At 62.7% G+C, this 25,853-nt stretch overlaps 1 protein-coding gene across 2 annotated transcripts; it reads left to right on the forward strand.

Moving 5' to 3' along the window:
• Nucleotides 1-17,369: 17,369 nt before the first annotated feature.
• Nucleotides 17,370-24,078, forward strand: LRPAP1 (LDL receptor related protein associated protein 1). 2 transcript variants are annotated; one of them, XR_013960479.1, is made up of 9 exons: nucleotides 17,375-17,652; nucleotides 19,147-19,291; nucleotides 20,546-20,670; nucleotides 20,865-20,985; nucleotides 21,461-21,619; nucleotides 22,089-22,171; nucleotides 22,402-22,578; nucleotides 22,855-23,531; nucleotides 23,610-24,078. XR_013960479.1 is itself a non-coding variant. In XM_080666211.1 (8 exons), exons 1-8 carry the CDS (start codon nucleotides 17,437-17,439, stop codon nucleotides 22,915-22,917), a joined length of 1,089 nt encoding a protein of 362 aa, XP_080522337.1. In that variant the 5' UTR covers nucleotides 17,370-17,436; the 3' UTR covers nucleotides 22,918-24,078. The 2 variants fall into 2 exon arrangements, 1 of the variants encoding a protein (XP_080522337.1); XM_080666211.1 differs by having other exon boundaries at nucleotides 17,370-17,652; nucleotides 22,855-24,078.
• Nucleotides 24,079-25,853: the final 1,775 nt, after the last annotated feature.

Genomic DNA, 25,853 nt, shown 5'->3' on the forward strand with positions numbered 1-25,853 from the left:
GAGGGACACGTGCCGTGGAGGGGACACGCCCTGTGGAGGGACACGCCCTGTGGATGGACACGCCCTGTGGAGGGACACGCCCTGTGGAGGGACACGCCCTGTGGATGGACACGCCCTGTGGAGGAACACGCACGGTGGAGGGACACGTGCCGTGGAGGGGACACGCCCTGTGGAGGGACACGTGCCGTGGAGGGGACACGCCCTGTGGAGGGACACGCCCTGTGGAGAGGACACGCACGGTGGAGGGACACGTGCCGTGGAGGGGACACGCCCTGTGGAGGGACACGCCCTGTGGAGAGGACACGCACGGTGGAGGGACACGTGCCGTGGAGGGGACACGCCCTGTGGAGGGACACGCCCTGTGGAGGGGACACGCCCTGTGGAGGGACACGTGCCATGGAGGGGACATGCCCTGTGGAGGGACACGTGCCATGGAGGGGACATGCCCTGTGGAGGGACACGTGCCGTGGAGGGGACACGCCCTGTGGAGGGACACGCCCTGTGGAGGGACACGCACCGTGGAGGGACACGCCCTGTGGAGGGACACGCCCTGTGGAGGGACACGCACCGTGGAGGGGACACGCCCTGTGGAGGGACACGCCCTGTGGAGGGACACGCCCTGTGGAGGGGACACGCACGGTGGAGGGGACACGCCCTGTGGAGGGACACGCCCTGTGGAGGAACACGCCCTGTGGAGGGGACACGCCCTGTGGAGGGACACGCCCTGTGGAGAGGACACGCACGGTGGAGGGACACGTGCCGTGGAGGGGACACGCCCTGTGGAGGGACACGCCCTGTGGAGAGGACACGCACCGTGGATGGACACGCCCTGTGGAGGGACACGCCCTGTGGAGGGACACATGCCGTGGAGGGATGGGCAGGAAGCAGCCTTCCTCCTCCCGCTTGGCCTCCACCCTCCCGCCCTGAGACCCTCGCCCTCAGCTCTGCCCAGAAGGCCGCCCGTGGCCTGTTGCGGGGCCTCCTGCCCCTGGTGCTGGCCCAGCAGCGACCTAAGCCCCCTCCCTCCCCAGCGCCCACCTGACCCAGGGCACCGAGCAGGAGGCCACCGTGCTGGGCGGCTCCGGACAGCCAGGCCCCGGCACAGCCTTCTCTCCCTGAGGCTCCATCTCCCCAGCTTTCCCCCCGCCCCCACCGCTGGCCCCTGGCCCCAGGCCCTCCTCTCCCCTCAAAGCGCGGGGCCTCCTGCCCCCCAGACCCGGGGTCCCCACTGCCCGAGCAGAGACGTCAGAGAGAGACAGAGGAGCAGCTGTGCTCCCTGCAGGCATGACTCGGAAACCCCGCAGCTGCCCCAGGGCTGCTTAGGAGTCAGCGGGTACCAAGGACTTGATGGAGGGGGACTCACAGCCACCTCCAGGCAGCCAGGGCCCTTCCCAGGGAAGCTGCGCCGCAGCCCTGCTGACTGGCGCCACCCTGTGGCCGCATCCTGCACCGGCCCCTGTGCACATCAGCTCTAAGGCCTCACAGCGGCTGGGGGCTCCCCCACCCCCACGCCCCACCCCGTCCTCGCACCTGCTTTTACCGCTCAGATTTTGCACATGAGCAGAAAGGTGAGGGCTGGCCTGGGGCCACAGCCTTTAAGGGATGGGGTGGGATTTGCACCCAGTGTCCCTGGGGCCAGCTCAGACCCTGACCATCCACGACCCTGGCTCCTTCTCCGAGGCATGCCCTCTGCTGGGCATGCCTTCAAAGTCCAGGGCAGCCCGGCCGGCGTGGCTCAAAGGCTGTTGACCTATGAACCAGGAGGTCAGGGTTCAATTCCTGGTTAGGGCACATGCCCAGGGTGTGGGCTCAATCCCCAGTGGGGGGGGGGGGGTGTGCAGGAGGCAGCCAATCAGTGATTCTTTCTCATCATGGATGTTTATCTCTCTCCCCCTCCCCCTTCCTCTCTGAAATCAATAAAAACATATTTTTTTAAAAAAAGTTCAGGGAAGATGGGCCACCTCCTCTGGGAAGCCCTCCCGGACTTCTCGCCCCCACCAGCCTGCATGGGCAGATGTCCCCTCTCTGGCAGTCAGTCCTTCCTGTGACAGCCATCCTGTCGTCGGCTCATTTCACATGTCTGCGCAGAGCGGGGTGCCCCCGCCGCCTCCCCACCGGCGCAGGGGCTGCCCTTCACTGGACGTGCCCAGGCTGACGATGCCCACCCCGGGCAGCGCTGAGTAAGCCTTCCGTCCCTGCAGCCAACAGCTTCCCGTCGGCTGCTTCGTGGGGCCGTTTGCCCTTTTAAAGTAAAAATAGTTTAACATTTAAAGTTGTTGTTTTCTTTCTAAGATGGTGCAGAAATTTAAAAAAGTGTTTTAACATCTTAGTTTCCTTTTTTAGCCCAGCACGTGCGTGCGCAGCTGCTCAGCGCACCCCCCGCTCTGGCTGGGCCCCAGCATCACAGTTCCCACTGCATTCTCAGGGCCGGGGGTCAGGATGGGGGCGGCCCTGCCACGGGAGGGAAGGAAACGTGGCGATTCATCTCTCGGGGTCACAGCACTGATGTGAAGGGGCCCTGGGGACCTCCCAGCCGGAGCGGGGGGCCCCCGAGCTTCAGCGAGTCCGGCAGAGCCCAGAGCATGGCAGCCTCTTGCCACCCTGCAGGCCCCCCCCCCCTTCAGGGCCGGGGGCGCCTCCTCCATGCCCACCGCGGGGTGCTGGGCCCAGAGGCAGCCCCGTCCTGCCCTTAGGAAGCACCCAGGGCAGAGAGTGAGAGCCAGAGAGGTAAGGGCCAGGGCTGAGGATGGGGCCCCAAGCGGGTCTGGAAGGCCTCCTGGAGGAGGTGGCTCCTGACTGAGGCCTGCAGGTAGAGAGGGAGTTCAGCAGATCAGCAGGGACAGGAGGGCGGATCACCAAGGGGAGCGCCAGCCCCGCGGACCCCCGAGACGGTCATGGCGGTAGAGAGGGTCACGGGGTCACAGGGAGTAGAGAAGGTCATGGGGGGAGAGAAGGTCATGGGGTCACAGGGAGTAGAGAGGGTCACGGGGTCACGGGGAGTAGAGAGGGTCATGGGGAGTAGAGAGGGTCACGGGGATTAGAGAGGGTCATGGGAGTAGAGAAGGTCACGGGGAGTAGAGAGGGTCATGGGGAGTAGAGAGGGTCACGGGGAGTAGAGAGGGTCACGGGGAGTAGAGAGGGTCACGGGGAGTAGAGAGGGTCACGGGGAGTAGAGAGGGTCATGGGGAGTAGAGAGAGTCACGGGGAGTAGAGAGGGTCACGGGGAGTAGAGAGAGTCACGGGGAGTAGAGAGGGTCGCGGGGAGTAGAGAAGGTCACAGGGAGAAGAGGGTCACGGGGTCACGGGGAGTAGAGAGGGTCACGGGGAGTAGAGAAGGTCACGGGGAGTAGAGAGGGTCACAGGGAGTAGAGAGGGTCACGGGGTCATGGGGAGTAGAGAAGGTCACGGGGAGTAGAGAGGGTCACGGGGAGTAGAGAGGGTCATGGGGAGTAGAGAGAGTCACGGGGAGTAGAGAGGGTCACGGGGAGTAGAGAGAGTCACGGGGAGTAGAGAGGGTCACGGGGAGTAGAGAAGGTCACAGGGAGAAGAGGGTCACGGGGTCACGGGGAGTAGAGAGGGTCACGGGGAGTAGAGAGGGTCACGGGGGGTAGAGAGGGTCACGGGGGATAGAGAGGGTCACGGGGAGTAGAGAGGGTCACGGGGAGTAGAGAGGGTCATGGGGGGTAGAGAGGGTCACAGGGTTAGAGAGGGTCACGGGGGGTAGAGAGGGTCACGGGGTTAGAGAGGGTCACGGGGGGTAGAGAGGGTCACGGGGGGTAGAGAGGGTCACGGGGGGTAGAGAGGGTCAAGGCCGGAGAGTCCTGACCTGCCAAGAGGGGATGACCCCGAGGGCCCGGCCGGGTCCCCACCAGCACATCAGGGCCGCCGTGCCCCCCACTCCCGTGAGCGCTCTCACACGCACCCTCCTCCGCGCATCATGCGCTGCGGCTCCTGCACGGCCCAGCACCGTCTCCTGGAAGGTGACAGGTCAGCGTCACCCTCTGCATCTCCATGTTTCCTTGGCAACCCCTCTGGCCGGCAGCCCGCCCTGTGACCCCCTCGGGGATGGCCTCTCAGGGTGACGAGCGGGTCTCAGAAGGTCCTCAGTGCAGCGATGGTCGGCGGGTCCGGGTTGGCGCGTCCCGGGTCAGTGGGTCCCAGGTCCCAGGTCGGTGGGTCCCGGGTCGGTGGGTCTGAACTGGACCCCTGTGACCCTGAAACACTGCTGGGCTTTCTTCCCTGCGGCACCTTCTGGCCCAGAGTGGAGCCCGCATGGCAGGGAGGGCAGCCCGAGGTGGCACGGGGGGTGGGGGGGGCACTGAGCAGCGTAGGAGTTTGGGGAGACGGAGGCAGCTGGAAAGTGTGGGCGCCTCGCCAGGCACCCCAGGTCTCAGGCAGCAGGGCCGGGCGTGAGGAGCAGACCTCCGGGCCCCAGAGTGAGGGCAACGCCAGCCCCCCCCCCCGCCCACCTCTTTTCACAGACACAGGTGAAAGGTGAAGGGCAAAGGGTCACAGCGTCTGGGGCACCTGCAGTTGGCTGAAGGGCAGGGGAAAGGAAGGACCGGTGCAGGGCGTCCCTCCGGCCCTGAGGCGCTCTCCCGCCCCACGCTTCCCTTATGGAAATGCTGTAATCACAGAAACCCCACGGCCACAGGCCTGACCGGCAGGGCTCAGCCATCTGGCGTGGCACACGCCCAGGAGCCTGGGTGGGGGGAGCGGGGAGGGCTGCTCAGCGGCCAGCGTGGGGTCACCGCGAGCGCCAGGCCACGGCAGCATTTACTGGTCCAGCCCAGCACCCGCTCCCCCGCCCATCTGCTCTGGCTTCTGTTTGGGGGCCACGGGGTTTCCGAGAAGCTGTCCTCCAATTCAAGGACGCCCGTGTGATGTAGGTCAGCCGGTCACACCCTGGCCGGTGTGGCTCCGTGGATAGAGTGTTGGCCTGCAGAGTGAAGGGTCCTGGGTTCGATACCAGTCAAAGGCACGTACCTCGGTTTAGGCTCCTCCCTGTACGCGCAGGAGGCAACCAATCGATGTGTTTCTCTCACATCGATATTTCTCTCTGTCTTTCCCTCTCTCTTCCTCTCTCTCTAAAAATCAATGGAAAAATATCCTCATGTGAGAATAAAAAATAAAAAATAACAATAAGTCAGCCTGGTCGCTTAGGATGTGTGTGCACAAAGACCCCGTAGCCGTAGCCTCAGGAGGGGCCGGCAAGCACACAGAGGCCCAGGCCTGGTGCTGGGGGCACCCAGGACCGTGGAGCGCTGGTCTGCGGTCGAAGCCAATGGAGTTACTCAAGTCGCATCTCTGTTGCTTGCACCCCAAAGCACCCTTCACGTTATTCAATCGCTAGGCCCTCACTTACAGCCTTCAACCAGTCAACAATGTTCACACAATTCTGAGATCTGTCTTGTTTCCCACAACTGAGTAGAGACCCAAAAAATGAGGCGAGGGAAGGGCTGCTGCAGACAGGCACCCAGCAGGTGGGACCGTCAGAGGTGACAGCAAGCAGGCAGATGGGCTCGCACCAGAGAGGAAGCCCAGATGCTCACGCTCATGCATCACCGTGGAAACGCAAATGAAACCACAACAAGTACGTCACACCCGCGAGGCTGGCAAAGGTTCAAACAGGATAATACCAAGTGCTGACAAGGATGTGAAATACCTGGAATGCGCCCGGGACCGGCCACTGGACACACCCCACTGATGCGTGGAGGGTGAGAATAGGAGTCGGTGTATAAATGGGCGGACGGAAGTGCTATGAGCGTGTGGGTACGTGGGTAGCAGCAGGGCAAGCGAGTGATGGGTGAGTGTGGGGGAGGATAATGCATGGGTGAGTGGATGGGGATCAGGTCAATGGAATACGGGTGGAGGAGAGGCAGGTAGGTATACAGATGCATGGATAGGTGAGTGAGGGGATGGATGTGTGGTGGGTTAAGGGGTGGGTGACTAGATGAAGAGATAGGTGCATGAGGCAATGGACAGGTGGATAGATAGGTGGGTACATGAAAATTGGGATATACGGGAGGAAACATGCTATATTAGTGCTGGAAACCAATTCCAACATGTAATCATTACAAGAGTTTCACCGAAAGGTTGGTGAAGCTAGGGGAGCTCAACAAGGGTGAGCCACATATGTAGTTTACCTGTTGGAACTGCTAAATGGCACTTCCCTCAAACCTGAATAGGATTGTCTGCTGCCAGACAGCTCAGGGCATTTTATTGCCTCCTGTTGGCCAAACACCTGAACAGCTGTAGGCTATTCCCCAAACTGACAATATCCTTTGATACCCTACCCTTTGAAGTGTATTATCTCCACCTTGCCTTAGGACAAATTGTGTTAATAAAAGCAGGGTCCTGAGTCAAGGAGGGGAGTCTTCAGTTCCTTTAGCTGAAGATCCTCTGACCCCCAATGCCTTTCAAAATTATCTTTCGTCTTTGGACTCCTTCTTAATCATCTACGTGCAGCCCCTTTCTCCAGATTGCTGAACCCTTCTTAAAGCTTGGACAAGAACCTCGGCAATTAGTTTTGTGGGTGGGTGGATACAGGACTCAATGCTGGATGATGGATAGATGGATGGTGGATGGATGATGGGTGGATGGTGGATGGATGGTGGATGGATGATAGATGAATGGATGGATGGTGGATGGATGATGGATGATGGATGGATGATGGATGGATGATGGATGGATGATGGATGGATGGACGGGTGGTGGATGGATAATGGATGGACGATGGATGGATGATGGAGGGATGGATGATGGATGGATGGATGGATGATGGAGGGATGGATGATGGATGGATGGATGGATGGATGGAGGGATGGATGGGTGGTGGAGGGATGGATGGTGGATGGATGGACGGCTGGTGGATGGTGCAGTAGTGAACACATACATTTCCCGTTTAGCAGACAGGCTCTCTCAGAGGTCCTGGTCCCAACTCTTCCAGAAACTTGCTTTCTGCCCCTCTGGGCTCGGTTTCCCCGTCGGCTCTGTGAGCGCCATGGAGTCGGGTAGCCGTGCCTGCTCGTCCCCCAGACCAAACCCCGGTGCCTGGGAGTCACGCCGCAGGACACAGCCCCGCCACAGAGAGCCAGGGTCAGCAGCCTCCAGCCAGCCACCCTCCTGGGACCAGACAGACAGGGAGCGCCTCTGCCCGCTGGCGTTGCCATGGAAAACCCGTCACGGCTCATTTCCTCCCTGGCTGGTTAGGGAGAGACTCTGAAGTGGCCGCGGCACGGGCCTTCCCCGCCAGCTCCGACCTCGCGCTGACAACCCCGGGGCCGCTACCCTTTTCTGCCGCAAACAGACCGAGGCGGGCCCTCGAGCCGTCTGGCCCACAGGGCCTGTCTCCGGGGAGCTGGGGCACCCAGGGAGCAGGACGGCGGAAGCAGCCAGCAAAGGCAGGTGCTCTCTGGGCCCCGCGGGACGGGCATGGGGCGTGGGTGAGCCACAGGAGCAGGCCACACGGGGTGCGGGCAGGCTGCCGGGCCTCACAGCCCCATGAGGTGCTGGGCCCTGGACATCTATGACTCGAGCCACGAGGCTGCCGGCCGCCTTGGGAGAGGCCGGGCCCAGCAGGGTCCCAGGCGTCCTCAAACTACGGCCCGCGGGCCACGTGCGGCCCGCCGAGGACATTCATCCGGCCCGCCGGGTGCCGCTGCCTGTCCTGCTTAGCAGCCGACGCGTCCCGGGCCCGCAGTGCGCATAGGAATTCGTTCATAGTTTTTTTTTAAAAACTATAGTCCGGCCCTACAATGGTCTGAGGGACAGTGAACTGGACCCCTGTTTAAAAAGTTTGAGGACCCCTGGACACGCTCCACCAGCTCCGAGTTTCTGGGACTGACGCCCTCGCCGACTCCATGGTTCTGGGTCTTTCCGATCGGGAATCAGAGAGTAGGGCAGCCACTGTCTCATCGAGGGCAAGGCCACTTCAGCGGCGGTGGTCAGGGAGGGCGGCCGGGGGGAGGTGCCCGTCCAGCAAGGAGCCGGGCCAAGCGCTGGGGCAGAGGGAACAGCGTGGGCAAAGGGCGGTTGGGCCGGCAGAGGTGCCGTGTCTGAGGGCCCGGCCGCGGGCTCACAGGTCCCTCTGGGTGTGGGGGTCCTGGCGGCCGCGGGGCTCAGGTAGAGGGTCGCCCACATGGCGGGGCAGCCCTTCCTCCCGCCCGGCCTCCCTGAGGACGCCCCGAGCCGCCAGCTGGGGCTCCTGGCCCAGGCCCTGCCTCGCTCTCTGACCGTGAGCCCGGGCAGGGGCAGCTGAGCGCCTGCAGCCCCCGTTCAGGTCTGATGACCCCGAGGTGGGCCTGGGCCTGCTCCTCCACCTGTGAGCGGGGCTCCCCAGGGCCCGGCGGGCGCACAGAACCGGGGGCACCTGGGAGGGCCTCTCGTCAAAGCCACATCCTCACGCAGCTTGTGACTCATTACGCTGAGGGGCAGAGCCCCTAAGCGCCCACGTGTGGGGGTGCAGCCACAGCGGGGCGTCCCGGGGATCCGAGCCCCCGGCAGTGCCAGCCCGGCAGCGAGTCCCCCCTGCTCCGGGCTTCGGGCTCCGGGCGGCCCCAGCTCAGGAGCGAGACGCCTTCCCCACACAGCGGGCCGGGGCACCCAGGCCTCAGTGAAGCAAGGTAGGGGCAGCCGGTCCTGACCCCAGGCGGGGTGTCACCTCTGGGGCGGGGCCAGGGGAGAGCGGTTCCGGGACGCTGCACGTGGGCCAGCCTCTCGGTGCCCAGAGCAGGCACCTCTGCTTCCCCGGGGGGGGGAAGGCCTGGCCATGTCTCCGACGACTGTGCTGGGACCCACCCCACCATCAGCCGGAGGCCCCTCGGCCGGGCCTGTCCCGGAGCGTGCGCTGGGAACCCGGCGCTGCGGGTGGGGGGGGGGTGCGGCCAGGGGGACCCGTGAGGTGGCCGGAGACGCCCGTCTACACACTTTGGCGCCTCCATCTGCTCTTTTGTCTGCAAATCAAGAATTAGGTCAGCCCTGGCCGGTGTGGCTCAGTGGATAGCGTGTCGGCCTGCAGGCTGAAGGGTCCCGGGTTTGATTCCAGCCAAGGGCGCAGGCCCGGGTTGCGGGCTCCATCCCCAGTGGGAGGCATGCAGGAGGCAGCCGATCTAAGCTTCTCTCATCATGGATGTTTCTATCTCTCTCCTGTCCCTTCCTCTCTGAAATCAATAAAAATAAATCTCAAAAAAAAGAATTAGGAGGTCACCCGTTTGACTCCCCGTCAGGGTACATGCCCGGGTTGCGGGCTCAGTCCCCACTAGGGGGCATGCAGGAGGCAGCTGATCAATGAATGATTCTCTCTCATCATTGATATTCCTCTCTCTCTCCCTCGCCCTTTCTCTCTCTAAAATCAATAAAAATATATTTTTTTAAAAAAAGAATTACCCAGCCAGTGTTGCTCAGTGGTTGAGCATCAACCTATGAACCAGGAGGTCACGGGTCAATTCCTGGTCAAGGGCGCAGGCTCGGGTTGCGGGGTCCATCCCCAGTGTGGGTCGTGCAGGAGGCAGCCAATCAATAGTTCTCTCTCTCCCCCTCTCCCTTCCTCTCTGAGATCTGCGTGTCTATAGGGAAGAATCGGTCACGGAGGTGCTGCCGAGGTGGGCCCGGGACGCTGAGCCTCCCTCTCAGGCCCGGGTGTGGGCCTCCGGGCAAGAGCACTTGAACCCCGAGGGGCGGGCGTGAGGCAGGCAAGTGGGGAGGACGGGCATCCCTGCCTCCCGTGGCCTTGCTGAGCCGGAAGTCAGTCCCACCCAAACCCCACACCCAGTCCCCACCCCCACCGTGCAGCCCACCCCTCGCCCTGTCCACAGCGGCCCCCAGCGGCCCCCCATCAGCAGTGGACGAGGGCGTGAGGAATGAGCCACGGGGAGAGTGAGGCGGGGACACCTCCCTCGCCAAGCGTTTAACTTCAGCAGTCAGTCCCCTGGGGTAGGGACTCCCCGTGGTACACACACACACACACACACACACACACACACACACGCTGCTGGGTCCCCTCCTCCCCGACCTGGACGGAGGGCGCGCAGTTGTCATCTCCCCGCGTGGCCTGCAGGCGCGGCCGGGCGGCGGGGTGGGCGGCGGGGACCGCCGATGGCGGCTTTCTGTAGGGAGGCCCCTCCTCTTAGCATCTCTGGGCCCACGGATCCTCGCATTCGACATCATCATAACATTTCCCAGGCGGGGCCACTGCGAGCCGGCCACAGCCCTCCTGTCCCCGACGTGTCCCCTCCGTCTCCCAGGGCTCCTGTCCCGGCCCAGACCTGGAGCCCCACCCCCGCGCCAGGAGCCGCCCGCAGCGGCACAGCCTGGCACCACGTGCGCCTCCGAGCTCAGCGCGGGGCCGGGTTTCACCGTTTAGAGTTCGGCCTCCAGCGCCGCAGGGCCCGCCTCTTCCGCGCCTCCCCGCTGCCCACGGCCACGGCCCACAGGGTCCCGCTGCCAGGAATACTCCCCGTCGCCCCACGGGACCACCCTCAGCACCCAGCTGGGTTCTCCCGCGGGTCCGCCACCTCCGCCAACAGCAGGCCGACCAGGGAGCTGAGGCTTCGGCTTCCTCACAGAAGCCCGCGGAGGGAGCCGTCTGTCTTCCCGCTGGTACCCGCTCCCCCAGCTCCATCCGCTCTGCCTGCAGGCAGCTGTGGGAGCCGTTTGATCCGTGCTGATTTAACTTCGTTTTGGGGAGATAAAAACACCTTTTACATGCGCAACAGTCAAAATAAGGTTTAAAAGACACTCAGGATTCTCAGTTCTCCTTAATGGCGACCTTGTGCCTTGCGGCTGGATTTTCCTTCCTTTCTTTTTGCAAAATACTTCAATGCATAGGCAGGTAGGTAGGTAGACAGATAGATTATAGATAGGTAGGTAGATAGATAGATAGATAGATAGAGATAGCAAATAGTGTGGATGGAAAAAAAAAAGCCACATGCTAACCTGACCAGCTCAGGGAAGGCCTGCATGGCCGTCTTGCAAACTCAGAGACCTAAAGTCACCACAAAGGGCCCTAACCGGTGTGGCTCAGTGGATAGAGCGTCGGCCTGCGGACTGAAAGGTCCCAGGTTCGATTCCGGTCAAGGGCATGTACCTTGGTTGCAGGCACATCCCCAGTGGGAGGTGTGCAGGAGGCAGCTGATTGATGTTTCTCTCTATCCCCCTCCCTTCCTCTCTGTAAAAAATCAATAAAATATATTAAAAAAATAATAATTAAAAAAAATAAAGTCACCACAAAGGATGGTCTGAAATTAAACTGTAACTAAACGCAGTGATGGAGGGTAGTCACCTCCTAGGCCGGTATCTTCCCTGACAAGGTCAATCTTTACCTTAACTGAGCTTATTGTCTTTCTGCATCTGCGATAACATAGGAAATGTCAGGGTAACTTGTAACTTCCCTTTTTTCCAGACTCCTCAGGGCACAGCCAATGCCCTAGGCGCCAGGACGGAGACCACAAATCCCTTCGTTGTTATTGTTATCATGTTAATTACTATCCCGTACCCGCCTAAGTAAACAAAGTATGTGTCTATCATTTTACTCTTTATCCAATCCCAGAGGTTCCCCCTCCTTTGCTTTCTCCCGCCTCTCTACTCTCTATTACCAATGGATTTCATGTAACCCACCTTCGTCTCCTCCTTCGATTGCAATGTATAAAAATAGATGAAAACCCGCCATTCTCCGGGGCACTAGGCCAGTGGTCGGCAAACTGCGGCTCGTGAGCCACATACGGCTCTTTGGGCCCTTGAGTGTGGCTCTTCCACAAAATACCACGGCCTGGGCGAGTCTATTTTGAAGAAGTGGCGTTAGAAGAAGTTTAAGTTTAAAAAATTTGGCTCTCAAAAGAAATTTCAATCGTACTGTTGATATTTGGCTCTGTTGACTAATGAGTTTGCCGACCACTGGGCTATCCCAATCCGTTGAAATTCTGGTTTGGCTCAAATAAACTCACAAAAATTCTTCACAGGTTTGAATGTTTTTCCGTTAACAATAAATAGATGATAAATGATAGATAGATAGATAGATAGATAGGTAGATAGATTGGTAGATAGAGGATCGGCAAGCATGTGGTATGCGTGTGCAAGTGTGTCTGTGTGTGTGCATATGTGTGCATGTGCGTGTGCATATGCGTGCGTGTGCGTGTGCGCGCCCTCCTCCCCGCTCCTCCCTTGCCCGCAGCAGCGACCCTTCAACCACAGGCTCTCGCTCTTGGCTCCTCTCACTCCCAGGACCCGGGCCCAGCGCCCTCCCTCGCGGTGTTTGCGGCGGCACCGGCTCCCCCAGGGGCGTGCCAGGCTGCGGCTCTGCCTCCCGGGTGGCGGGCACTGGCACTGCGCAGCCCACGCGGTGATGAGTGGCCACTGTGCACCCCCCGCCCCCCACACACAGTGCCTCCTGTTGGCAGAGGCCCCGCGGAGCCGCTCCTGGAGCCGAGCCCCGGGGGAGCGGAGCACCCGCCTGGAGCGCCACCTCCCGCCGGGGCTGTGCGGGGACCCTGGGAGGCACCCTTCCCGCTCCCGCCCGGCTGCCCTGCACTGCGGCTCCCACAGGAAGGAAATGAGCCGAGTGTGGCTTTCTTCCTGGCGAGCATCTCTCCCGGCGTCGCCACTGGTCTCTTCTCCTGCAGCCGGTTGTCCACGTCTGTTATCCACTTTCCGCACCATTTTTTATTTCGTATTTAATTGTGTTTATTCGGTCGCACACACCAGGTACCGGAGACAAACCGGGGGTCCGAAATGCCCGCCGCAGAGCGAGAAGGCCGACACCCTGGTGGCCCGCCCCCCCGCCCCCAGAGGGCAGGGGGCACCGCTCCAGCCAGTGCCCAGCTCAGGCCAAATCACCCCTCCCCCCCCCCGGGGACCCCACGTCCCCAAGCCCCAGGGGAAGCAGCCTGGGCAGCACGGGGGGGGGGGGGGGGGCGGCCAGGAGCCGCGGGTGGGGAGAGACTCCCAGGAATTGAGGGGACCAGCCAGGTAAGGAGAAGTAAACCCACATCCAGACACACGAGTGAGGCTGCGACCAGAGACGGAGGGGAGACGCTGGACAGTGGTCACCGGGGGTCAGGGGGTGGCGGCGGGCCAGGGCCTGCCCGGCACTGTCTCTCAGTCCCAGGGAGGGGCACCCGGTGGCTGCCCGGAGGCTGGGGCTGTGGGGCGATGCAGCCAGGCAGGGAGAAGGGGTCCCCACCCGCGTCTGCCCTGGCCGCGGCTCAGGTGCTCGGAGCGCCGTCCCATACACCGGAGGCTGCGGGTCCATCCCCGGTCGCGTGCACACGGAGACCACCAACCCATGTTTCCGTCTCACATCCTTGTTCCTCTCTCTGCTGTCTCTCTCCCTTCCTCTCTCTCCCTCCCTCTCAAATCGATAAAAACATACTCTCGGGTGAGGATACATAAGTAAATAAGTAAATAAATTTGAAGAATGAAAGCAATGCCACCAGCACAGCCCAGGGCAGCTTGAGAGGTGAGTCAACGTGGGTCCCCAGTGAGGCACACAGCCACAGGGGGAGGAGGGTGCAGGCGTGGAGGGCGTGGGCACCGAGGCGAGTCAGGGCCAAGGTTCCTCCCGACCTTGGGCTCTGAGGTGCGCCCGATGCCTTTCTGCGCCCGCCCTTTGCTGAGCGTCTCCCCATCGGCAGAAGGGGTGCTCGGTGGACCTGGGAGGCAGCCTGGCCAGGAGAGGCGGCCTGGCTGAGAAGGCAGAGAGGGGGTGCAGGACAGCCCCCAGAACGCAGCCTGCGCTGCCCGATGCTCCCTGCCAGCCCCCAGGAACGGCCTGCAGGGCCACTTTGTTTTTAAAATGTTGCCATTGGCTTTTAGAGAGGGAGGAAGGGAGAGGGACAGAGAGAAGGAAAGGATGGGAGAGAACCATGGATCGGCTGCCTCCTACACACACACATGAAGTATGGTAGCAACCACACTTGGGTAAAAATTGCTGTTTAATATTTTAACCTTGCTGTTTTGGGTTCTGTACTCATTTAAAAGTTATTTTGATTTTCTGAACTTATGTATGCTATCCCAATACTCCCTTGCTGGCGGTTTGAATATCCCATGGATTGTGATCTCACTGGTTTCTGAAGCACATTCTTCTGGGAATTAGAAGAATACAATTATCCTAAATTGTCTCAGCAGCTACAGATAACTGAGTTTCGGTTGACGCAGGGGTCCCGGAATCTGGACAGCACAATTATTCTAAATTGCCCCGGTGGTCCCAGATAATGTGTTTCTGTTGATTCAGTGATTCGTAGATACTTTAGATAACTCAGTTGCTCAATTTCGCTTCTGTAAAAAAATGCTTTTTCGAAAAACAGGTTCCTCATTCCAGACCCAAAGATGTAATCAATACTTTTGTGATATTCTGCCAATATAAGCCAGCTGTGGCAAGCTGTTCGGGGCTGCGAGGTCTGGAGCGCTTTTGCTCCCTCGTATGCCGCCGGCTTTTAATAAATGACTCCATAAAAAAAAAAAATAAAAAAAAAAAAATAAATGACTCCATAATTCAACCTTTTTTTGAGGCATCCTTTGTAAGATGGGGTACACTACAACACACACACACCCCACTGGGGACCAAGCCTGCAACAGAGGCACATGCCCTTGACCGGAATCGAACCTGGGACCCTTCAGTCCGCAGGCCGATGCTCTATCCACTGAACCACACCAGCCAGGGCGGCCACTGCCTCTGTGTGAGACCGCACTGCGCCTGCCTCAGGCCGCCGTGTGGCCCTGCAGCGTCAGCCCTCGCTACCGTGAGAATCCAGCTTTGAATGTCAGCGTGAGAACCTGCAGAGTGAACAGTGGGAAGGGAACCCCATCTCCACAGGGGCCATGTGGGTGGGTACCTGACTTCACACACGGTACACGCCCACCTTCTTGGGCCCTGGGACACGGCACCCCAGACCAGCCAGCAGCCCCTCCTCAGCCAGGTGCCCAGGAGCAGCGCGCAGGACCCAGTGTCCCAGGTGACACCAGGCAGGTGCGGGCTGCGCCCCAGCGCTGAGGCCTGCACTGCGGCCCCACCTGCCCAACCACTTCCCTCTGGCCCAGCCGTGGGCAAACTACGGCCCGCGGGCCGGATCCATCCCGTTCGGCTGTTCTATCCGGCCCGCGGAGCCGAAAGAGCGGAGGGTTCTCTTGCTCTCCCCTCCGCTCCTTTACTTTGAATTTATATTAGTTCACACAAACACCCCATCCATGCTTTTGTTCCGGCCCTCCGGTCCAGTTTAAGAACCCATTGTGGCCCTCGAGTCAAAAAGTTTGCCCACCCCTGCTCTGGCCCATCCCGGCTGCTTCTGACTCACAGATCACTCCAAGGGCACATTCCAGGGTCAGGCGGGGGCCCCACCCACTTGGGGAAGGGTTTCTCTTGCTGCCCTGCCTGGGGGCTGTGAATTCCTGTCTTCAGACCTAAAGACTGTCTGGGCCCACCCGCCCACCCGCCCACCAGCCCCACCCCAGCCCAGGGCCCCTCACTACGTGCAGGCACGGGGCGGGATGGGCCCCAGCCCCCTGTGCAGAGGCTGAGGGGCTAATTCACGGCCCAGGTTGCACAGCGGATGCAGAGCAGCAGGGAACCTGAGCTCATGACCCTGCTCCTTGTCACACCCCAGCCCTGCACCCAAGGATCACCCAGTGGGGCAGGACAGGCAGACGAGGGACCGCGCTCCAGTCTAGAGACTGGAAAGGGGGTCACACGCATTAACATGTTAAAAAGTACAATACATGTGACATAGAAGGAGCATTCCATAATATTCAGTCTCTCTCTCTCTCTCTCTTTTTTAATCCTCACCCGAGGCTATTTTTCCATTGATTTTTAGAGAGAAGGAAAGAGAGAAGGAAAGACAGAGAGAAACCTCGATGTGAGAGAAACATCGATTGGCTGCCTCCTGCAGGAGGTCCGCCCAGGGCCCGGGCCAGGGAGGAGCCTGCAACCAGAATACGTGCCCTTGACCCAAATCGAACCCGGGACCCTTCCGTCCACAGGCCGACGCTCTCTCCACGGAGGCGAGCCGGCAAGAGCTAAAACGCAGCCTCTGTTCTTAAGATGCCTTAGCTGTTAATCTGATAAGAGCCTCTCCCCAAAAACTTGGGACCGCAATCCGAGTTAATGGGGAAGTGCTGAAAGCTGGCCCTCTGAGGCAGGGACACAGGATGCCCGCCGGCAGGCAGCCTTTCCGCTCAAGGTCAGCCTGGATGTGACTGGGCAGCGGGGAGGTTGTAAAGAAACAACACGCTCTATTCACAGACGGCTGTGTGTGCGCCAGGCTCTGGAGGCAGGGGTCCTCACACTTTTTAAATGGGGGGCCAGTTCACTGTCCCTCAGACCGTGGGAGGGCTGGACTATAGTTTAAAAAAAAAAAACTATGAACAAATTCCTAGGTGCACTGCGGGCCCGGGACGCATCGGCTGCTAAGCAGGACAGGCAGCGGCACCCGGCGGGCCGGATCAATGTCCTCGGCGGGCTGCATGTGGCCCGCGGGCCGTAGTTTGAGGACCCCTGGCTAGAGAAACGATGGTCACGAACAGGGAGCTGAGCAAAGTTGTTGGGTTCAAAATCTATGTGCAAGATTCAACTTTCATCCTATAGGTCAGCGACTATGTTGGAAACATAACTTTGATGATAGACATTATTACAGCACCCCAAGTCCAGGGTTGATGCGCAGGGGCACTGCCAGGAAAGGCAGAAAACGGTCAGAGGCACAGAGAGGCCCCAGCGAATGGAGACCAGGCCGGGGGCTGGAAAACTATAGATTCTCCTGGGCGTGTTAACTCTTCCCAACTTGATCTATAGGGTCCAAGAAACTTCTACCCAAACCCCAATCAAGTGTTCCTGGAAGGAAAATGCTGATCTCAAGATGCATAGGGAATGCAAAGTCAGTCCAACACACCCGGCCCACCCACCACGGCTGCCTGTGCAGTTTCTCCGTCAAACACCGTGATCGGAGGCGGAGGGCGTGCCCTACCGGACACGGGGCACAGGATGACAAGGAACATTCAACATCAGATGTCACAGCAACAGTCTCCGCGACAGGAAGACACGGTCCAATTTCTACGGAGTAGAGAGGAAAGGGGCCTGCGGTCGCTCGGTTCCCGGGGTCTGGGTGGCCGGATCTTCTCTCTACCAATCCCCTTCCCCTCGCTCCCCTGCCCCCTGCCCCCTGCCCCCCTGCCCCCTGCCCCCTGCCCCCTGCCCCCCTGCCCCCCTGCCGGCCTGAAGCCTCCATTAAGGAAGCCCTGGTCTGGGCGCCCGGCATCACCAGGTCGCGGCGTGGTTGCCTGGGAAACGCTCACGTGCCGCCGCAGGGCTTCCTGGGCCTTGTAGTTCGCCGGCGGCCTCGCCTGGGCTGGTCGAGCGGGAAGGACTACAACTCCCAGGAGGCGGCGCGGCAGGGCGGGGCCTTGCGGGACCGCTAGGAAGAGGCACTGGGTCTCCCCGACCAGAGGAGGAAGATGGCGTCGTGGGGGCACGGACCCGGGCTGCGCGGGCTCTTGGCGCCGCCGCTGCTGCTGCTGTTGCTGCCGCTGCTGCTCGCGCCCTGGCCGGCGGCGGGCCACGGCGGCAAGTACTCGCGGGAGAAGAACGAGCCCGAGCGGCCCTCCCAGCGCGAGCCCGCGGCGGAGTTCCGCATGGAGAAGCTGAACCAGCTGTGGGACAAGGCCCAGCGGGTGAGCGGCGGCGGGCCTCCCCGGGTCCGCGGCCGGCGGGGGCGCACCTGCCGTGGTGGGGTGCGGGCCTCCCCGGGTGTTGCTTCATCCCGTCCAGCGCTGCGATCTCGACTCTGCGGCGCTCTCCAGTTCCTCTCTGGTCTAGTGCGCGGCGCGGGGGGCTCGGGTGGCTTCGGGGTGTTGTAAGACCCGTGGGCCGTGGGCAGGGCGGCCTGGGCGCCCGGGGTGTGGGTGGGGCTGAGGGAAGCCCCGGGCGGCGCACTCCAGGGGTGCCCGGCGTGCCGGGTCGGTGCCGCCCTCCGGGCTCGGGGTCGCCGTGCGCTCTGGTGCTGCCGAGCCAGCGCTCAGGGCCAAGGTCTGGGAGCCCCACGTTCTTGCAGGGGTGCTTGTCCTCACTCGGTGGTTAAAGCGGGTGAAGCGCTTGGCCTTCCGGGCGCGAGTCAGATGGTGTGAACGCCCCTGCGTCCCCGTACCCGCGCCGCCTGTGGCCTCTTTCCCTTCCCTTGGGGCGCCACCTCCCTCTGCTCTGGAGGGGCTCTGGAAGGGTCCCCGAGGGCGGGTGGGGGGGCGCACCTGCCTACCAGGAGGTGGGCTGGCCTGCTCTGTCCCTGGGGCTCTTTCCCTGAGCCACCATCGAGAAAGGGGAGGGTGCTGGAGGCCTCCAGGGGCCCCCTGGTCCCCACCAGGGGCCAGCGCAGCAGTGACCTCGCCCTGCCGGCCTCCTTGAGCTGTGCTCTGCGCACCATCGCTCCGCCAGAGACCATAGCTGCGGGGAAACCTCCGTGTGTGAGCGACGCATTGATTGGCTGCCCCCTGCATGCGCCCATGCGCCCCAACCAGGGCCGGTGGAGCTTGCACCAGAATCCACCCCGGACCTTCGGCCTGCGGGCCAGACCAGCTGGGCCCAATGGTTTCTTTTAATCTACTGGGGTGTGGCTGACAGGCAGAAAGCGCAGTTAGGGACACATCCGGGTGAGTTGGAAATCCAGGCTCCCTGTGGGGCCATCGCCACCACCAGACATCCCACCGGTTTCTGCCCAGTGCTCCGTCCGCGTGTCGGTTGCCTCCGGTCACTGATGATTTACTCCGCTGCTTGACGTTGGACAATTCCACTTTGCCTTTGGCTTCTATGAACCAGCTCTTTTCCCAGGAGGCATAACGTTGGGCTGTAACTTAGAGATCTTCAAAGATCCCAGGGAGTGGGGGCTGGTGGGCGTCCTGTGCCCGCAGGCTCAGGCCCCTGGTGGCAGGTGGCTCCCTGGGGACCTGGGGTGGCCACCATGCCGAGTGTAGATTGTTCAGACGAAGCCGGTAGTCTCACGCCATAGGGCCCAGGGCCCTTCGAAGTCCTGCAGGAGCGGGTGCGGGATTTGAAGGGCTGGGGCCGGACTCTGTCTCCTGCTGGCCTTCCGGTGTCTCTGGGTCACCCTTTCTCCGGGGCCGTGTCGTCGGCCGTCGAGCAGTGGTATCAGGTGTCCCCTGTCCCGCCCGCAGCTGCAGCTCTCCCCCGTGGACCTGTCCGAGCTCCACGCCGACCTGAAGATCCAGGAGAGGGATGAGTTCGCCTGGAAGAAGCTGAAGGCCGAAGGCTTGGATGAGGACGGGGAGAAGGAAGCGAAGCTTATACGCAACCTCAACGGTACCTCCTTCCTCCTAACCCGAGGGGGCGGGCACCCCGCTGCGCTTCCCACTCGGCTTGTGGGCGGGACAGCAGGCCCTGCAGGCTGGGTCTGACATCAGGAACACCCCCTGCCCTCCGAGCCCCAGCTCACATCAAGCCCCAGGGATCCGGCTTCCAGGAGGAGGGAGTTTCAAGGCACAGGCTGCCTGTACCTCTAGACCAGGCGTCCTCAAACTACGGCCCGCGGGCCACATGCCGGGCCACATGCGGCCCGCTGAGGACATTGATCTGGCCCGCCGGGTGCCGCTGCCTGTCCTGCTTAGCAGCCGACGCGTCCCAGGCCCGCAGTGCGCATAGGAATTCGTTCATAGTTTTTTTTTTAAAACTATAGTCCGGCCCTCCCACGGTCTGAGGGACAGTGAACTGGCCCCCTGTTTAAAAAGTTTGAGGACCCCTGCAACAGACGGGACGCCAAGCTTCCCTGAGCCGAGAGCCGGCGGGCACAGCCCAGTGCCCAGTGCAGGCTCGCTGAGGGCGGACAGGGGCAAGGCGCTGGTGCGGAGGGCGTGGGCCGAGGTGCCCCTCGCCGACTGGTTGTGTCCACAGGAAGGGCTGGGGTCAGCCGGGAGACTGAGAGGGCGAGGGAAGCTCACGCCAGTTTCTAGGGAAGACGGGCGGGGCGGGAGGACCCCAGCCCTTCCAGCCAAGGAGGTGGGGGGGGAGGGCTGAAGGGCAGGGAGGGGCCCTGAGTGCCAGGGCAGACAGCAGGGGCTTGTCCCAAAGGCCTGCCCCATGTGGTGCTGGAAACCAGGCTGCTGGCAGCCCCCCAGAAGCAGCCCCCGCTGAGGGAAGTAGCGGCTCGTGGCCCGGCCGCCCTCGGCGCTGCTGCTGCTGCAAGGTGCTGACACCGAAGTTTCTCCTGTAGAACCAACCCTCACCCTCCAAAAAGAGGGTCCGGTTAGGGACCCCCTCGGGCGCACCCTGTGTGCGGGGCACATTCTCCCACGTCCCCAGAAATGGGCTGCCGGTGTGGGCTGTGAGAACGACCTCACTGGTAATGACCCTTGTCCCGCGGGACCTGCTCCCAAGGGGAGCTACGAGCCGAGGCGGCCAGCGCTGGCGGGAGGGTCAGGTTTGTCTTGGTCCTGCTGGGCCCCGGTGGGTCCTGGTGGGCGCCGGAAACCGGGGCGGTGGAGGAACCTGTGAAAGGGGAGCCGCTGACCGGCCCCATGGACCCGGGCCGGCCGTGACTGGCGCCCACTTCCCTCCTAGTCATCCTGGCCAAGTACCGGCTGGACGGGCGGAAGGACGCCCGGGCACTCAGCAGCAACTCCCTCACCGAGGGCCCTGAGCAGGACAGCCTGGAGGACCCCCGGCTGGAGAAGCTGTGGCACAAGGTACCCGGGCGCGCCCTTGTGTCGGGAATTGGGGCTGCTGGGCGCTCCTCTTCCCGCGTCCTGCTGTTTCTCGGGGCGGGGGGGGGGGCTCTGTAGGACCTCGTTATCCACGTGTCACCCACGGTCTGGGTGGGGGGCGCCTGAGGTGTGGACGGGGAGGGCGGCTGTTCACTCAGGCTCCCCCACTCCCCCAGGCGAAGACCTCCGGGAAGTTCTCCAGGGACGAGCTGGACAAGCTGTGGCGGGAGTTCCAGCACCATCGGGAGAAGGTGCGCGAGTACAACGTCCTGCTGGAGACGCTGAGCAGGACCGAAGGTGTGTCCAGCCCGCCACCACCCCCCCCAGGCGCCCCGCTCCTGAGAGACAGCCCCTCTCCCCAGTGACAGCCCCACTCGCTGGGGGAGGGGAGCTGCGGGAGGCCGTGCTGGTTTCTCGCGGGCCGTCAGGGTGCCTTTGGCAGGTGCGGGGACGGGTCGATAGAGCACCTAGTGACCTGGTCTCCCCGGCCGCTCACAAACATATCGCTTCGGCTGCTGTGACCCCTGGTGGCATCGTTGTGTGGTCGCTGCTCCCCCCTCAGAAAGCCGGGGCCCTGGCGGTCGGGGCCGCGGGCTCCTGAGCTGACAGCCCTGCGAAAGGCCATCTTGGAACGCAGGTCTCACATCTGCACGTTCCGAAGGAAGGGACGGGGACCCTTAGGGACCGAGAGCTGTGGTCTCCCCGTGATGCGGGCGGCTCGTGGCTGGTGTCCCCGGCCCGGGGCCTCACCAGGCACCGCTTCGTCTCCCAGAGATTCAGGAGAACGCCATCAGCCCCTCGGACATGCGCCGCGCTCAGGAGGAGGTGCTGCACAGCCGGCATGCGGATCTCAAGGACCGGCTGCGGCGCATCAGCCAGGGCTACGACCGGCTGCGCAGAGTCAGCCACCAGGGCTACAGCGCTGAGGCGGGTGAGCTCGGGCGGGGCGGGGCGGGGCCCACTGGCAGGCACTTCCTCGGCAAGTTCTCTGAACGTTACACGCCGTCCCCTCACATCCATGGTCCCTTGGCCCGTGTGTCAGTCATGACATCTGGTTACGCCGCAGTAACAAGCAGCTCCACACGCGGTGGCTCATTGATACCCACACTTCCTTCTTGGGGCCACTGCCCACACCCGAACCCCTGCAGGGGCCTGGCAGGAAGTGGCCCCATCCAGCGGGTCCTGTAAGCCGCGGGCTCAGCACGTGTGGGGCGGGTGCCCGAGGCACTTCCCAAGGGTGCTGCACACACACGTGCGTGCACACACTCATGCTCACGGGCACCTATGTATCACACGCACGCCCACATCTGCACGCTCACACCCTGTGCTGGCGGCCTGGTGGACACGCAGCTGGGGCCACGCCGCCGTGCGGGCCTCTGAGGTGGCCCTGCTCTCCGCAGAGTTCGAGGAGCCGCGGGTGATCGACCTGTGGGACCTGGCCCGGTCCGCCAACTTCTCTGAGCAGGAGCTGGAGGCCTTTCGGGTGAGCAGGGCACGGGGCTGCCTGTCCTGTCGTCTCCCGGGGGCTAGGAGGGGGCTGCGGCCTCTTCACCTCTGACTGCAGCCGCGGCCGCTCCCAGGGCCCGCTCCTGCCCGTCCCCCTCGTCCCCCTCCGCCCCCGGTGCAGTGGCTCCCCGTGTGCGCGGGCTGCGGGGGGGCTGCGGGGGGCTGCGGCTGTCGGGAGGTGGGGTGTCAGCGGCTGGGACGTTCCAGGAGGAGCTGAAGCACTTCGAAGTGAAGATTGAGAAGCACAACCACTACCAGAAGCAGCTGGAGATCTCGCACCAGAAGCTGCGGCACGTGGAGCGGTTTGGGGACCACGAGCACGTGAGCCGGAACAAGGAGCGCTACGCCATGCTGGAGGAGAAGACCAAGGAGCTGGGCTACAAGGCGGGTGCCGCGCCCCGGGCCTCGGCTTCCTCTGCACGGGGAGGTGGCTCCTGGGCCCAGACATGCAGCCTGGCTCCTGGGGGGGGGGAGGGGTGGGAGGTGGGACGGGCCTAGGAGGCTGGGACCTGGCCGGGGCTCTGGGCGGGGCTGTGGGCAGCACGTGGGGGCGGGGCTGCGGGCTGGCCTGATGACTTGCTCTGGCGCCTCTGGGTGGAGGCCTGGGAGGTGGTGGCAGCAGTGGCGCTCCTGCCCGGCTCACCTGCCCGCTCTCTGTAGGTGAAGAAGCACCTGCAGGACCTGTCGGGCCGCATCTCCCGGGCGCGCCACAACGAGCTCTGAGGACCGTCCTGGCGTGGCCCGCGCTGCGTGACGGGACCTGCGACCGCGTGGCCGTGCCCAGCAGGGCGGTGGCCTCAGGCGCCGCGTGTGCCTGGCGCAGGCCGCTGCCCCGCACCGAGCGCCGATTCACCTACAGCGCCACAGCCACAGGACCCCTAACAGCCGCGGGAATCCCGGGTTGGGAGTCCCTGCGATGATTGTGTTTAACTCGTCCGTGACTGTCACTCGCTGTCCCTGTCTCTCCCGCTGTGTGTGTGTCGCTCGGCCGCAGCCCACGGTGGCTCCGGGCACTGCCAGCTGCAAGGTCCCCCTCCCACCCCCACCCCCATGCCCCGTCTTCCCTGGTGCATGAGAGGAGGGGGGGGAGGCTCAGGGGTGATGCTCAGCCCTGCGGGCACCCCGCGGGAGGAGCCTCGGGTGGTCCAAGGGATACCTTCCCAGGTTGGCACCTGGAAGAGCTCAGCCGTCAGGCCCTCATCCCTTGGTGGAAGGGACCCCGGGCAGCGTGCTAGTGTTCGTGGGGTTGGGGTGCCGGGAGGGGCCCCCGCAGGCGCTGGGTCCCCGGCAGGGCAGCCTTCCTGCTGGGCCTCCACGCCATGTCTGCACTGGCCACTGCCAGGCCTCGGGCAAGGCTGGGGCTGCCCACTGAGGTCAGTGCCAGGGGCCCAGAGCCATGCCCTGTGCCTGGCCAGTAAAAGGCCTGGGATGAGTCTGGCCCCGGGACGTGGGGGTGAGCAGAGGGGACATGGGCCTCAGTTTACCTGAGTTGTTGACAGCCTGGCCTTCAGACCGTGTGGTTGGTGGTTCCTGCTCCTGGAGAGATGGCTGAGGTGGGGGGGAGGGGCAGTCACGGGGCATGCACAGACCGCCTCCAGTGCATGCGCTGTCCCGGGAGCAGGGGGCCCACCCCAGGACCCCCACGCTCCTCTAGCTAGCCACTTGGCTTGTGACCCCCAAGTTCAGCTACTGAGCCCAGCCCCCGGCGTGTGGGATTTGTGGGTGGGCCCTGTGGGGGTGATTGGGTCTGAGGGCGGAGCCCCACTCGTGGGGTGAGCACCTCTTCCTGCCGAGCAAGGTCGTGGCTTTCCAGACACCAGGTCCGTCTGCTCCCTCATCTTGGACTTCCCGCCTCCAGGACAAAAATAAAGGTTTAAGCCACCAGTTTGCGGGTTTCTGTACAGGGACCCCGACAGACAAGCCACACGACTTCCCTGTTTGAGCTTCACAGATGTGGGAGAGTGTGTACGCCGGCCTCCGTGCCTTAGATGAGGTTGGCCCTGTGTGTGTGCGTGCGCGTGTGTACATGTGTGGGCCTCCGTGCCTTACACCAGGTCGGCCGTGTGCATGTGTGTGTGTCTTGGCCTCCGTGCCTTAGATGAGGCCAGCCCTGTGTGTGTGTGTGTATACGTGTGTGGGCCTCCGTGCCTTAGATGAGGCCAGCCCTGTGTGTGTGTGTGTATACATGTGTGGGCCTCCGTGCCTTAGGTGAGGCCAGCCCCGTCTCCAGAAGTGCCCCTTGTCTAGTGTCCATCCCGCTGCCCCTGATGGTCACGTGCTCGCTGTGGGTGGATGTTGGCGTCGTTCTGGACGGTGACGGGTGGGCGTGAGCCTCTGGCCGGGGCACAGGGCTGCCCGGGGGACTGGAGGCAGTGAGGCTGGGTGCCGGCCGGCCGGCCGGTGGCCTCCGTCCTGGGTGGCGGTTTGGAGGAAGTCACACAAGTCCTGGTTCCCATGATGAGTGACGTGTGGTTGCCCACGTGGCCGTCACGGTGCAGGCGGCAGGCAGCAGCCCCACTGGAGGGCACTCCCTTTTTCTTCAATCCTCACCCGAGGACATTTTTAGAGGGGGGACATCCCGCATGCACCCGACCAGGGTACATGCCCTTGGCCGGAATCGAGCCCACAACCCTTAGGTTCGCAGGCCAACCCCGAACCGCTGACCGAACCAGCCGGGGCGGCCACTCGCCTGTCACCGTAGTTGCTGTTGCCTGTCCCTGCGTTTCACGTGGACAGACAGACAGTCGGCGTCGTTTCCCTCTGTCCCGGCCCATCTGTTAGGGAGACGCTCCCTGTAGCCGGCTGGGAGGGCCTTTGTCAGAACCTGAGCGAGGGCCGCGGTCCTGCCCGCTGGGTGCACAGCGCTGATCAGCCCTGGACGCAAAGAAGGAGTGTGCCTCTGTCTTCACAGGCCACGAAGGGACTCGCTTTCCCACACGCATTTTGGAATCGGCTTCTGAACTTGAACAGAAAAGCTGCTAGACTTCTGATAGGATGGCCTTGACCTCGGGCCCGGGGCAGTGGCGTCAGCTACGCCGGGTCTCCGGCTGCGGGCGCTGCTCGGGAGCCTTTCCTCCGCCGCCTTTCCTCTTGGCACAGCCGCCCGCATCTCCGCCGGATTCACGCCGGGTACCAGATACCTCGTGCTGTTGTGAACAGGTTTTCGGTCCATTTTTTGAATAGTTTGTCCCCTCGGTTCACGTGTCAGTGGTCCGTCCACACTCGCATCTCCTGTCCACACGACAGTCCCCCCTCCTGGTGCCCCGGCTCCCCCTCTGCCCTGGCCCGCGGCCGCCCATCTTCCTCCAGGGGCGTCGCGGATCTGCCGTGATGAGACCGTGAAGGTTGACTCTGGGAGTGACAGTCACCCGGGTTTTGGATGCCTGAGCATAAAGGGACTTGGCACGGGCCGCAGCGCCCCTTCCTGTGAGCGTCCGCTGTGCTGGCGCCTGCAGCTCCCTCTCCGCCGTCTGTCGTGTCTCTGCTGCGGTGAGTTGTCCCAAAGAAGGTGACGTGTCGGGCCGCAGGCGCTGCGTGGCTGGCGTGGCCTCGCTCCTGAGTGGGGGCTGAGGTCCGTGGGGCGCCTGCCAGGCTGGAATCTCCTAGTGCTGAGTCTTAAGAACTCAACTTTTAAAAACAGGCATGGGACTGTTTAGCTT

The sequence above is a fragment of the Plecotus auritus genome (genome assembly GCF_963455305.1).
Source record: "Plecotus auritus genome assembly, chromosome: 1".
Lineage (NCBI taxonomy): Eukaryota > Metazoa > Chordata > Mammalia > Chiroptera > Vespertilionidae > Plecotus > Plecotus auritus.